Here is a 14,038-nt window from a genome sequence, read left to right as displayed (position 1 = left end):
AACAGCAGTCAGGCACTTCCCTGGGAGCCATGTCATCCGCTTCACCTCTGCTTGGAGGCATGGAAGAGGACAGATGTTGCTGAAAAAGCCAAGTGCAGGAGGCTGGCTGCAGTGAAAGAGCTGTGGACCCTGCACAGCAGTGAAACTCATCTGCACAGGTCTGCAGTATTAGGGGCATGGCTGGTTTGGGACCTGGTTTTGGGAGAGGACAGTTTCCAAAATAATAGAACTCACAGCACATGCACAGAAATTATTTCTGCTGCAGTCAGTTTCCACTGGCACAAGTTCTCATGTCACACCTCCTTACACCCTAAACTGACTGGGGGATAGAGAGGACTGATAAAAGTATGGATTAAGAAGCACTGATACAGCAAACAGAGTAAGTCAGTTTATTTAAAGACACTGAATTACAGGTTTCCTGGTAATCTCTATGTATTTGTGAGGTAGAAGAGCTATAGTCGAGCACACACCAGAGAGACAGTCCTGAGCTTCATGATAGATCTTAAATGTTTTTGAAATTGGACAAAGTGTCTAAGTGGGGGCCCTACAGAATGACATGCTCTCCCTGCCTGTACTTAGTTCATTTCAGGGTTTTTCACTTCTAGAAAAGTACCTCAGTAATTTTATACTGAGACCTTGCTTTGTATGAGGTGCTAATAACTACATTTAAATTTCTTTCTTCTCTTAAATTATATAGTTGATTTTACTTTTCTTATGGTGGCAATTTTATTGTAAGGGTTTTATTTCTTTTTTACTCTGTATGAAATTGAACACTGAGATGGCTGTTCAGAAACAAAAATTATTCTTCTAATTGCATCATAGTTAATAACTATGTGTCAGAGAATAATCGTGTAAAAGCTGATTACCTCAGTTATTAATAATTGGGATTTATGACTTAAGTAGTATGCTGCAACCATATCCAATTCCTTGTCAATTTAATGTGGAAAGTTGAGAGATAATTTTAGAAATAATCCTCAGTGTGAATTTTCTTTATAATTAATGCATAAGGCTGTGAAATCTTAAGTGACAACTGAACTAGCATTTTAGGTTATGCCTGTGGCTTTTCCATGTGTATTTTGGCTGTTTGAAGTTGGTGTGGCAATTTGAAGTTTTGTCTCATTTGTGAGACAGACAAATTTGTCAATTTTAATTTCATTGTACTTTGTTTAATGTTATTCTCAGTAAGATTTTTGGTTTTCCTGGATTTCCTGGGTTCTTCTGGCAGAAGAGTTAATACATCTTAAGTTTATGCGCATGTACACGTTGTTGGCTGTTCCTTATGTTTTCTTCTATTTTTTTTTTCTGATTGATACTACCTACTAAGCAGGCTTAGTATAAAAACTATTTTTAGTGTCTTCAAAAAGATAATAGAGCACTCTTAATCTATTCTAATTGCAGTGATGTATCAACTTCTGCAAGTCTGGAGAGAGAACCATCAAAAATCTAACAATTTTTTTTCTGGGCCTTCTCCTTTTGAGTTTAGCCAGGAGCTTAAGTGGGTGCCCATCTTTAATGAGCAAGTTACTTTGTTTCACTTGAGTTGAAAAATTTGCACTGTCAAAGTTAGGCACGTATTAATGCAGCAGAGTGAATTGTAGCCTGTGTGAGGCTACCCCTGGACCTTTCTCCTCCAATTCCATACTCATGCATATGTTTAGGGGGTATTCAGTTAGTCTTTGAAACAGGTTGCCATGAAGTTTAATGATAGCCCTTCTCTTCGTTGCAGTTCTCTCCTCCTTTCTATTTAAACTCCTTTCCTGTAACAAACACAATCCATCACCTCATCTTTCAAAATTCCTAAGAATCGGTGCATGATTTGGCATCTGCCAAGTAGAAACCCGGTAGAGTTTTTAGTTAAACATACTCTCAGGGAAACAAACCACCCCCTTGGCCCCTGCCAACCACAGCGCCTTGAAGAGTCTTCTCCATCTGTCTGCTTTTTCTACCCTGAGGACAGAGCTCTCCTCTGTCATTCAGGAACCACCTGTGTCACAGATGCATAGCGCAGGGCCAGCTCCACACCCCCAGAACTCTCCTTTGAACCCCCCCAGCTGGTCCCTGGCCCTACAGAACCCTGGAACTCCACCGGGGAGGCATCTGCCATAGGGTGTTGCTGGTGTGTGTTGCAGGCCCAATCTCCACATCAAAGCTTTTTGTATTACTCTTTTTCAGTTAAAACCTGTGGAGAAATCAAGTTGGCATCTTGCAGGTAATGAAAGCAAAGTGCCCCCTCAGCCAGGCAGGAGGAAAATACTTTAGCCTAACAAAGCCTTCACCCCCCCAGCTGCTTACCCTGCTTCCTGAAGGTCACTCAGATGTAAATGACCTGAATGTTTCACCACTAATTTGAATGGCAGAAAACCTCAGAGTGAAGGCCAAGATTAACACAGGTTTTTCAGGGTGATGTCATTAGTCAGAATTCCCAGCAGGTTCATGGTTTGTGTCCTATTTTCTTACCAAAAAGCTGCTCCTTTTCAGCTTTCCCCCAGCACTTCTTCAGCAGACGGCAAGCCAGCCTCAGCTGGCCAAGCCCCACGCTTTCCTATGAGCAAGCAGGTGTGTGGGCAGAGGGGCTGGCACAGCCATGGGGATGGCATTGCCACACACGGCTCCTGCCAAGGATAAAATCAAACATTTTCCCAGCGTGGAAGGTACTTGTGCGTTCTTCCAACGAAAAGCCTGGGGCTGTCATTATTAGGAGCTGCATGGCTTAGAATCATAGAATCATTTTGATTGGAAGGGACCTTTAAGATCAATGAGTCCAACCATTAACCTAACACTGCCAAAACCACCACTAAACCATGTCCCTCAGCATCACATTTATGAGTCTTTTAAATACCTCCAGGAATGCCGCCTCCACCACTTCCCAGGGCAGCCTATTCCAATGCTTGACAACCCTTTCAGTGAAAAAGCTTTTTCTAATACCCATCTTCAACCTCCCCTGGTGCAACTCGCGGCCATTTCCTCTTGTCCTATTACTTGTTACTTGGGAGAAGAGACTGACCCACACCCCTGGCTACGCTCTCCTTTCAGATAGCTGTAGAGATCGATAAGGTCTCCCCTCAGCCTGCTTTTCTCCAGGCTGAACAACCCCAGCTCCCTCAGCTGCTCCTCATGAGACTTGTCCTCACCAGCTTCATTGCCCTTCTCTGGACACGCTCCAGCACCTCAGTTCCCCTCAATGGGTTGGAAAAAGGCCCTGAGTGCCTGGAGGATGGTCTGCTTCTCTGTCCACCAGCGCTGGCCTAGATGGCGTTCCTGCCCAGGGCAGCCCACACTGCACGCGAATTAACACTGCGGTAAATTAATTCCACTTTTGACTCCAGTCACTCCTGTCGAGTCCCGGGGCTCCCAAGAGCTGCGGCTGAGGCGCTTTGCCTGGGCTACATCTCTCTGAAGCCGGCCCCTGCCGACAGCCCGGCCCCTCCCGCCCCGCCGCCCGCTACCTGGGCGGCCGGGCGCCGGCCCGCGCTCCGGGGGTGGAGGGCAGGGGAGGGGCCGTGCGGCGGGGCCGGGCCGCGGCGGGGCAGCTCGGCGGTGGCCGCAGGGGCTGCCGGAGGGCTGTGCGAGACTCTCCGCCTCAGTCGAGCCGCAGGTGGGGTGGGGAGGCGGCAGTGTCCCCTCGCCCCCTGGGGGCGCTGCCATGAGGTGAGGCTCTGGGCGCTGCGGGCGGACCGCGATCGGGAACGGGCCCTCCCCTCCCCGCCGCCGGGGCCGGCCGGCCCAGCGCGGGCTCCGCGCAGGTGGGAGCGGCGGCAGCCCCCGCCCGCCGGCGGGAAGCGCGGGCTGGGTGGGAACCGGGGGTGTTTCTCCCTCTCCTCTCCCCCGCGGCGCGGCCCGGCCCGGCCCGCGCTGGCCCGGCGCCCGCCGCGCCGGTGGGGCTGCTGCGGCCTGACGAGCGGTGCCGTTTGCTTCCCCTTTGCCGAACTGCAGGGAGCGGGCGGCGGCGAAGAGCGGCGGCGGGCAGGAGGAGCTGCCGCCGCCCTGAGGTGGTGGCGGCCCTGAGGAGCGGGCGATGGACGAGGAGGGTGAGGCGGATCTCCCCCACGGCAGCGCGGCGCCGCGCTGGAAGAGGAGGTCGACCCCTCGGCCGCAGCCCCGCGGCTGGAGCAAACCCCGGCCCCAGTCGTACCAGAGCCCCAACGGGGTGCTCTTCACCGACTTTCCCGTGGAGGACAGGTGCAACTTCACCGTGACTCAGCCCGCCGGCACCGTCAGCACCTGCCCGGGCAGCGCGGCGCTCCGGAGGGGCCCCTCGTTCTTCAGTTCCAGCATGGGATCGGTGTCCAACGGGAAGGCGCAGACGCCAGCCGGTACAGCCGTCTCCCCGGAGCGGACCTCCCCGGTGCTGACTCTGGTTTCGAACAGTTCTGTCGGTTTTACTGCCAACGGCACCATTACCTCACCGGGGAGCCAGCTGGGCCGTCCCCTGAGGATTTCCAGCCCGTCAGCGCTTACCCCGCGGCAGGAACGGATTGTTTTTACAGCCAGCCCTCAGCCCTCACCGACGGGAGACGCACCCTCCCCCGCTAACACCAACGCGCTGCCCCTGCAATGCAACCGGCTTTCCAAAACAGCAGAAAAAGTGTCGTCGGGGCCACCCGGGGTGTCTCCCGCCATGTCCCCAGAGCAAGGTGGAGCTCCTCAGAGGCCGGCGTCCCCACAGGACCAGCCGGTGGTCCTGAGCACCAACAGCCCCGCTGCGCTCAAGGTGGGCACGCAGCAGATCATCCCCAAGAGTTTGGCGTCTGAAATCAAGGTGACGGGCAAAGCGAACAGCCAAAATGCAGAGACGAGCAGGAGGGTGCTGAAGGTCCGGAGCATGGTGGAGAGCCTCAGCTTGCCCTTGGTCGCTGATGCTGAGGAGGAGGCCGAGGGCGACCTGGACAGCCCAGGGACTCTGAGGCGAGGCCTGAGGTCGACATCCTACCGCAGGGCGGTGGTGAGTGGTGTGGACTTCGACGGCTCTGCTAATTTTAAGAAAAAAAACAGAATGTCCCAGCCCATACTTAAAGCAGTTGTTGAAGATAAAGAGAAATTCTCGAGCCTGGGGAGGATAAAGGTAAGTTGTGTTGACTGGTGACGCCTTGGTTTGAATGGAATAGACCACTGGAGTGTGATTCGCAACATCTGTGTCTTCCATAAATGCTGCGCTTTTTTCAGTTTGCTTTTTGCTACCACGAAACTTTTCATAGTTACTGATGAGTCTCACAGATCGCTTATAAGTGTTGTTTTCAAAGTAAAGTGGCAGAGGCTTCAGGGACACAATTCTGTTGAAATCTGGGCAGCTCAAAAACGTCTGGATGTCAGCCTCGCACTTGCATTTCCTGCTGGATTCCCCAGCACATCGAGGTTTTCTTTCACAATCAAATTGATGTTTTAAAAGCAGTAAACAGGAAAAAAAGAGACATTGACTTAATAAAGTCTGCCTGCTAGAGTAAATAGACTGACAGAGGAGTAAGGGAGGAAGTTTATTTTTCTATCTGAGGCATTGCTTTTTAAAGTATTTTTAAAACTCAGTGACTTTAAAATTGCTTTAAAAATACTTAAGGTATTTTTTTGTACCTTAATTGCAAGTAAATTTACTTGCCTGCAAGTAAAAGCAGAATGCTTGGATTTAATTATTGATTGTAATCCCTTAGGATTAGTAGACTTATACTGAATGTTAATGTATTTAAACTATAAAGACTTACTGAAAGTATTCTTTTACTTGAACGTACAATATTGTAATCTTGTATTTCCTTCTTTTTAAATATAACTGGTTACTTTTTAAAAAATATATTGGTAAGTTTCTGCAGAGTGTTTGCAATTGTTTAATAAAATACTTCAGGCTAAGGGCTAATGCTGTAGCTATTAAAATAATTATCAGCTATATGACAATATTTAGCCAAATTAAATATTATGGTTATGGAAGCTTTTGTGAAAATGCTACAGGTGGTGAAATAGTAATAGATCAAATTGTGAACTACTACTGAGTAGGGAGGTGGTTTTTGTTTTGGTAATAGACTTTAACAGTAGGTTATGTTTAAAATAGGAGGACATGACATTGTCCTTTCTTTACACACAAAGCTCTCTTTTTCTAGTAGTGGTTTTTTAAACAGACTTCTTAGACCATAGGACTTGTTGCACCAAAGCAGCTGTTTTATTTCAAAGGTTTGTTTTGGTCTCAAAACGCTAGTTTACAAAATACTTACTGTGGTTGTTCTTTGCAGGGTGCATGGTTAGAGACAGCCGCTCAGTCATGTACTTTATATCCTCCTAGAAAAACCCAGTGACAGCGGGATAAGTTACACGTTCACTGAACTCTTGTAAAGCTAATATAGTATGCTTTTGAAACATAGGAAAAATGAAGCATTTGGGACAAATATGTATAAACAGTGCATGAGAGAAGGAAAACTAGAGTAGCTTTTCACTTTCTGTGATGAAGCAATTGTTTTCATGAGTACTTGTCCAACATCAGAAGTTTGTACGTTAGGGCCTGTTAATTTGGAGCCTAAGTATCAATAAAAGAGAAGTTCTTGTTACTGTTGGTTATTTTGCATTCTTCTTTTAATGTGTATATGTCTCTTTCCTGTTTAAATTATCAGAAGAAAATGCTGAAAGGACAAGGAACATTTGATGGGGAAGGTAAGCGCTTTTCTGTACAGACTCAGTTATATGCTCAATCACAAGAGACACAAGTTTCAGGATCATTTTGCACACTTTCATACATAGTCAAAGACTAAGTACCTTGTTTTTCAGTACACTGACTAAAATATGGAACCATAATTTTGGCACTGGACATACTTTAGGGAATATTTTAAAGAATATAGTATGGCAGGTTAAAAATGGGTTTTTGTTTGAAGGGCTTATTTTCAACTTAAACTCTTGGCCCTGCAAAAAGGTGAACTGATCCATGTGTCTATCTGAGCCCTAAAAGTTCTGTAGGATTACATAGATGAGGCTTGTTCCTCCAGCTGGGACTGCCTTCCTGCCTATTCCTTGTGACTCTTTCCAGGTGCATCAGCTCACAGGCTTGGGGTCATCACCTGCAGCAAGCGCCTGAATTGTTAGGTTCATGCAGCTATTTCTCTCTTTTCCTCATAAGGCTGGGGTACAGGGGTGAATTCCTTGACTTTGTAATCCTTTTCTTTTCCTGCTACCTAGGCTTCAAGTTTAAGTGTCAGAAAAACATTATCCATGTATCTGCTCTTTTATGTTACTCATTAATTCTGGGCTTTGCCAAGTTTGCCCTTTTCCCAATATTTCAACCAGAAAAAAAATTCTTTCCTGGCTATGAGTCCATGGAAGTTTAATTATAATAGCTGCTACTCTTTTGGCTTTTCTCTGCTTAATGCCTCCTTAAGGTCATCTCTGCTGTGGTGTTACCTTCCTTTTCCTCCTGTTTGCCTTTTCAAAACTTTCCACTTTGTTCTATTTGCATCACCCCCTATCTTACTCTTATTTTCAGCTTTTCTCACTCTATCTCCAATGATGTCTTTTGGAGTCTCTTCTAAAGGCTTCCTTTTACCTTGGGCTGATCCCAACTAATAACTTTTTCTGTGATGCCTCTGAGCATTCTGTTACTGTACACAATTTCCTGTCTTAAAAGTGTATGAACTATGTAGACATGTTCCAAAGAACAAATACAAAAGGCCAAACTGTGTGTAATGCTCAGCCAGGGCTGTAAGGTCCGAGCAGGTGGAACAGATCCATCCAGCCCGGTGTAAGACCTCAGGAGTTCCATCTGTGCGTGGAGCTGCCAGACCTTTCACTTCTTTCCCCTTTCTCTTGCATGGGAAAATTGCATATAGTCCAAATCCTGGCCCATCTCTAATAGTACCTTTTAGAGCTCACTTTCTTAATCGCTTAATCCATCTGTAGGTTATTCTGGTCTTGAATTTCTCTGTCCTTTTCTGTCTGCTTTTGAAATGGGTGTGTGGTCCAGGAGGCTGGGAAATGGAAAGGGTGAGCTCCACACCTGTGTTTCTTTACCATTGATATTACTGAACTAATACTGGCAGTACTGAAATACATAATGAGTGTATTTTGGTTTAAGGTTCATAGGCCTCATGCTTGTTCAAGCAAGCTTTGAAGTTTCTATTTGGAATATTTCTGATCTCAAATTTCTGAAATTTGGATCATTTCCTTCTCTTAGTGAAGTGTGAAGATGGTATTTAAAGCTGACAGAATAAAACTTGGCACGGGTAGTGGACGGTAATGGTCTTGCAGATTAAAATAGCTAGACCTCCAGATTAGTGACTCTGCTCTACTGACACGCTTGTTCCATTTTGAAATTGCTGGCTAATTATGAAACATTGTACAGCAAACCAAGGAAGAAAAAAATGCTTTCTGTTTTTTCTTGACAAAGGACACATCTGTTCTTTAATTCAGTCAGTGTGGATCTTTTTGGTAGTGGTACAGTGATCCATTGTTACTGTACTGCACCATTGTCCACCCTAAATAAGATACTATCTTTGTCTCTTGGAGTTTGTGAACGGCACATTGACATTTTGATTTCTTTTATTGTTTAAGCATTAGTTATAATTTTTATGAAAGCAACTAAGCTAACTTTCTAGCAATTAATGACATGCTGTTGTTGTTTTATAGAAAATGCTGTATTGTATCAGAACTATAAAGAAAAAGCTCTGGATATAGATTCTGATGAAGAGTCTGAGCCCCGAGAGCAGAAATCGGATGAAAAGGTTGTTTTTCACTATAAGCCCCTGAGATCAACATGGAGTCAGCTGTCTGTTGTGAGTATTTGATCATTGTAGAGCCAGACAAAGTATCTAAAAATGTATCGAAGCAAGTCTTTTTACTCGCTGTTGGAGTTCTTGACTGAAGTTTGTTATCTTCTCCCTTCCAAAATCTAAGGCATCTTCTCCCTTCAAAAATACAAGGTGTCTGAATTTTTTTATTGACAAGTTTGCAACTATTCAGATGTTACTAATCCAAATCCAGAGGTCTGAATTTAGTTTTTGTTTAAGTTTTATGTAAGGTAACTCCAGTAGCTTAAAGAAAGCATAAAGCATGTTTTCTCTGTCAATTTTAGTAGGTATAGACTGATGTTTGTGCCAGAATCAGTTTCCCTGGTTACCTGACACCTCCCTTTTTCTAGTGCAAGTGTTTGTAGGCTCATGTGGCCACACAAGACTGGTTAGAGTCCGTGATGTGAAATTACCGAGAAAAAAAATTCAGTGTGAAATGAAAAGGAATTAATATTTAATAATTTTACCCTTTAAGATACCTTTCTATTATCTTTTTTTCTTTTTAAACTATGCTGGATAAAAAAAAAAAAATCAAGTGTCCTTCTTTGTTTGCACTTTGTACTTCCCCCAGTCACTAGGGATGGCTGCTTGGGCCTTGCCTGCACAGGGTGCTGGGAGCTGCACTGGTGCAGGTCCTGAGAAGAGTTATGGTTTACGGTAATGTACGTTGCTGTATCTGGCTGTTCTGAATGAGGTGCTGTCAGGAAGCCTGAAAAGACAGGTTTAAATCCTAAAAGCATGTAAACTGAGAGTGAAATCTGAAATCTCTGCTTTCCTTTTGGTAAGTTGGAGTGGTATGGACCAAACCTTAAATAGGATTTAGTCTTGTTTGGTTTTTTTTGGCTAAACCTTGTTTTTCATTTCATAAGAACAACATGGAAATCCTGATGAATTGGTGGGCTTCGTTTTGCATAAAAAGCAATGCAATTGAGAAAGTTCAATTTAGGCTCCTGTATTTGGCAAAACCACAGCTTTGCTGGGTTTCTGAGGTTAATTTTATCCTTTGATTATTTCTGTGGCTTCTGGAGGGATATCTCTAAAATGAATGGTTTGGGGGTTTTGTTTTGTTTTTTTTTTTAATATAACTTGCAGAATGTAGAACCTCATCTCTACGTGTCATATAGGAAAAGATTATTATTACGTGACATGATCACCTAGAATATTCAAAAGTTGGGGCCATTGGCTGTGTATGTCCTATATAAATTACTTACTAAGCCTCAGCAAGATCTTCTAAGGCTATTTAGATTGTTCAGAAGAGCTGTCTTACAGATGTTGATGACCTTTTGCAGTTTAACATACTGAAATACAAATCCTTCTTTGATTTGATAATTATAAAGAAGGCAAGACAATGTGGTTTTGAAAAGATTTACTTTACATTTTCTTTCAACAAATCAAGTACTTTAAATGTAGTTAATTTGCTTAATGTTGCAAAAAATTTGTTTATAATGAAGTCAAATTGTTTTGTTTTTTTTCTGCCTTCTAGGCAAACTAGCAGTTAGGTCTTCAAAAGCTGAGGTATTTTGGAAGGAATGTAATAGCATTCAGTAATAGCAATAATTTCAAAAACACTAATTTGTTGTGAGACCAAAATAGTATAAAGATCATCTCGGTAAGAGAGCTATTCCTTCGCCATGCTTACAGTTATATAAACCATCTTGTTCTTTACGATTTCTAGCACAGCAAACTTATTCAGTGTCTTTACTTGATTTACAAGGTTGGAAGTGGGGAGTATATGGGAAAAGGTAGTGCACTGTGGAAAAAAAAAGGGAATATGGATCTCATAGTGTCTGTGTTTATAACTCTGGAAAAATTACATTCTGTCAATGTGTATTAAAAAGTGAGCGTGGGATTGTAACAGGAAGTCAGCTGGAAAACGTCAAAGTGTTGAGTTTCAACATATGCTATGAAAGAAGGAGAATAATACGTTTAGGGTATTTGTTAGCAGTGGTTATGCTAGGAAATCAAGGGAAAAGACAGCAGAGTGAATCCACTCCTCCTGCAAGATGTTTCTTTGGCTATACGGGCTTGACAGCTGATGTAGTTCTGACCAGACTTTCTATTTGAGTAGGGTACTGAAACCTTCATGTATGGAGTTGTCAAATCCTTGATGATGATGATGATGATGATAAAAAAAAGGGGGGGGGGGAAGGGCTTTTCTGTCTTCTGCAGTCTACACACATGTGTGAAACTAAGATTGAGTTTTTCAGAGAACATTTAAAGACTCTGAAATAGAGTGCTATTTAAGTGCAGTTCCTTTCAAATTCCTCTCGAACCCTCTTCCTCTTTAGATTACTGCTACAGATTAGACAGCTATCAGTAGCTAAGCAGATGTCTAGGTAAAGAGCTAGCTTATCTACTATCTCTGTTCCTTCCAAGCTTCGTGTGTTGATTTAAAAGTTTAATTTAGGGAGAACAACCAATGCTTCCAAAATATATTCCTAAAGTGTCTTTCAATATTTTTGAAGAATTTCCAGCAGATCATAAGCACTGATACTAACTTGCATGTTATATTAAATGTTTTTACTTTCCAACAAATGCAGCATTCAGTTGGTATGGATAATGACAATGTGTGTTATTGTGCATGCTAAGTATTACAACATTGGTTAGATTGGAAGGGACCTCTTGAGATCATCTTGTCCAACCCCTCTGCTTGAGGAGGGTCAGTTAGAGCCAGTTGTCCAGGACTTGGTCCAGTCAGGTTTTTAACATCCCCGTAGGTGGACACCTCACCACCTCCCTGGGCAATCTGTTGCAGAGTTTGACCACTGCATCTGACTGGCGGACTTTGAACTCAAGTGTCCTTACCGTCCAGCCTGGAGAATATGATGCATGTTCACTTTTCGTTACTACTGTTCACGCTGGTGTGATTCTTATAAAATAATCTTGAGATCTAGCACTGGAAGCACCCGTCCCATAGCATGGTGACACTAATAATTATTGAAGTATTTAATATTAAATGGGTTTTAGCATCAAGTCCTCCATTTCATGCCCAGTAGGTTCAATGTATTTTTGCAGCACTGCATCAGGATTTTACATTTTCTCTCAACTGCTGCCTCTCTGACCTGAAACTCTTTCCAAGCTTTGGTCACCTTGTGTTTCATTTTTCTGATCATCTCTTTCTCTGGCTTGGGGCAACGCGGTTGTGATTTTTTTTTTTTTTTTTTTTTCTCATGCATTAAAAAACTTAGCTGGTTTTACTGTCAAGGATCTTCAGGGCTAATCTCTGCATTAGCTCTCCTTTCTCTCCCAATATCAAAGGACTTATGTTAAATTTGGTTTATGGTGCAGCCACTTATTATAGTTCTCAAAGAAATTTTTATGGTTATGGTAAGTTCCTCCTTCCCCCACAGCACCTCCTTATTTTGGAGGAACTTCTTGTATGTAACTAAGTTTTTGTTTGTATAGTATCACAAGTGTGATTTTCACAATATTTCAGCTAAAACATTTTGTACACCTCAAAAAATAGGAATTGAATGTTTTTTTGACAGAGAATGCCAAAAAATAACCTCCATATTTAAGCCTCTTTCTCTTTGGAAGTGTTGGGCTTATTAAGAATGGAAGGTTGATCCATTTGCTTGTATGATGAATTCACATGTTTATTTAGTATGTACACACCCATATACAACAAAATAACGATCACAAAACAGGTACAGTTTTCTGAACATGAATGCGGTCATGAACAGCAGTTGCCGCATTGACCTCACTGGAAATTTGCAGTTGCTGTGTTAACAGGAAGCATTGAAATCTCTTGGATACATTCATAGGTATTTCCTGTGTTGGCATATTTTTAGAAAAGTCCTCCACTGCATCCAGAAGAAAAGTGACATTAAAGCACTTGCTAGGAAGTACAAAGGTTTCAGGTTGTTGGTTGAAAGGTACTTTAATAGCTTAATAGAAAGGCATCTAATTAGTTCTTGTGTGGTATTCAGAAGTGTATACTTGTGATGACATAGGAATCTGTAAGTTGTGCTCAAAAGAATAATTGCTTGAACATTTGTGTTATTTTTATAAGTATATACATGTGTGCTTGTATTTTGGTGTGTATGCAAACCAAACTGCGGTGCTTCCTAATGTTGTGCCATCTTTACTCTTGAGCCTGCTATTCATGTTTGTGGTGCCTGGTACACAGGAATAAAAAGAGGAATAATATATCCTTTAAAATTCCAGAGAACAAGTGGAGTAAGAAGAGAAAGCTGTTGATGATAGTACGTTAGGAGGTTTTGGAGAAGACCGGAAGAGAAATGAGAAAATGGAAGCGCATCTGTTAGGTCTCACGTCCAGTATCTTTTACATGTGTAGTGCTGTGCAGTGGCCTCTTTCCCCTTCCGTGGTCCAGTGTGCCACATGCAGGTCACCTCCTGATTTGAGGTCCTGTAGGAAATGCATGAAGTCAGTCCCTCCTTGGTGCTTCACTTTCTGTGAAATGACATAATGCATGTGGTTTGCACCAGGAAACAGTAAACTTCAGGGGTCTCTAGTGTGGAATTTGGTAGCTATGTGGCTTCAGGCTGTGGAAAATGTGGCTATGGCTGGAGTTCGTGATGCTTGTATACGGAGAGCTGGGGCAAACTTGTCTTGGCTGATTTGACTGTAGGGCGCTGAGTGGGGAGAGATGTCATCGTAGGGCTGAGGATAGACGTACAGGGGTGTTTACTCAGGACTTTGCCATGTCTGCAAAGTGGAGCTCCTCCAGAATAATTTTTTGGCCAACAGACTACCTGTCTGGGGTGTTCTGCAGGGTGCCAGTGATTCAACTGTGTGTGCTTTTGCTGCAGTAGTGCTGTGTGTGTGTCCTGGAATAGTTTTTACTGAAATTATTTAGTTCTTTGACAAGTCAAATGTCAGACGTTATTGACTTTTTTTTTTAGTTCTGTTGGTTCATTGCTGTCTGTCTGAAGTGGACAGATTATTTTTTAAAAATTGCATTTTTCTACAAAAGATGCTAAAAATTTATTTTTTTTTTTTCTTAGGTAAAGAAGAATGGATTATCAGAAGCGATCAGCCAGGAAGAAAGAAAAAGACAGGAGGTACTCTTTAAAGTAGCACACATTTTTTTTTGTTGATTGTTTAGGGATGAACTACGTGCTTCATTTAATACTCTCTATTTGTTGATAAGGAGAGAAGTTCACTACACTGCTTCCTGTCCTAGAGTGAAGTGTCTTTTCTCCCCAGGGAGAATAAAAAATCAAAACCTGTCTATTGCTGATGTTCATGTGTTCCTGCCACGGGTCTCCTGCCAACATCCTGCAGGTCTTGCTGGAGGAGTGGTTCCTGGGTACGCTGGCTCC

General features: G+C 43.2%; 1 protein-coding gene across 1 annotated transcript in view; it reads left to right on the top strand.

Annotated features, from left to right (window-relative positions):
- Positions 1-4,015: 4,015 nt before the first annotated feature.
- The window catches only part of ARHGEF26 (Rho guanine nucleotide exchange factor 26), a 52,661-nt gene continuing 42,638 nt past the window's right edge, over positions 4,016-14,038 (top strand). The window contains exons 1-4 of the mRNA XM_074153374.1: positions 4,016-5,062; positions 6,588-6,627; positions 8,590-8,735; positions 13,721-13,777. Coding sequence (XP_074009475.1) covers positions 4,016-5,062; positions 6,588-6,627; positions 8,590-8,735; positions 13,721-13,777 — 1,290 coding nt within the window. The remainder of the gene's footprint in view (positions 5,063-6,587; positions 6,628-8,589; positions 8,736-13,720; positions 13,778-14,038) is intronic.

Source organism: Numenius arquata, chromosome 9 (assembly GCF_964106895.1).
Source record: "Numenius arquata chromosome 9, bNumArq3.hap1.1, whole genome shotgun sequence".
In the NCBI taxonomy this organism is placed as follows: domain Eukaryota; kingdom Metazoa; phylum Chordata; class Aves; order Charadriiformes; family Scolopacidae; genus Numenius; species Numenius arquata.
This window is presented reverse-complemented; position numbering and strand designations above follow the sequence as displayed.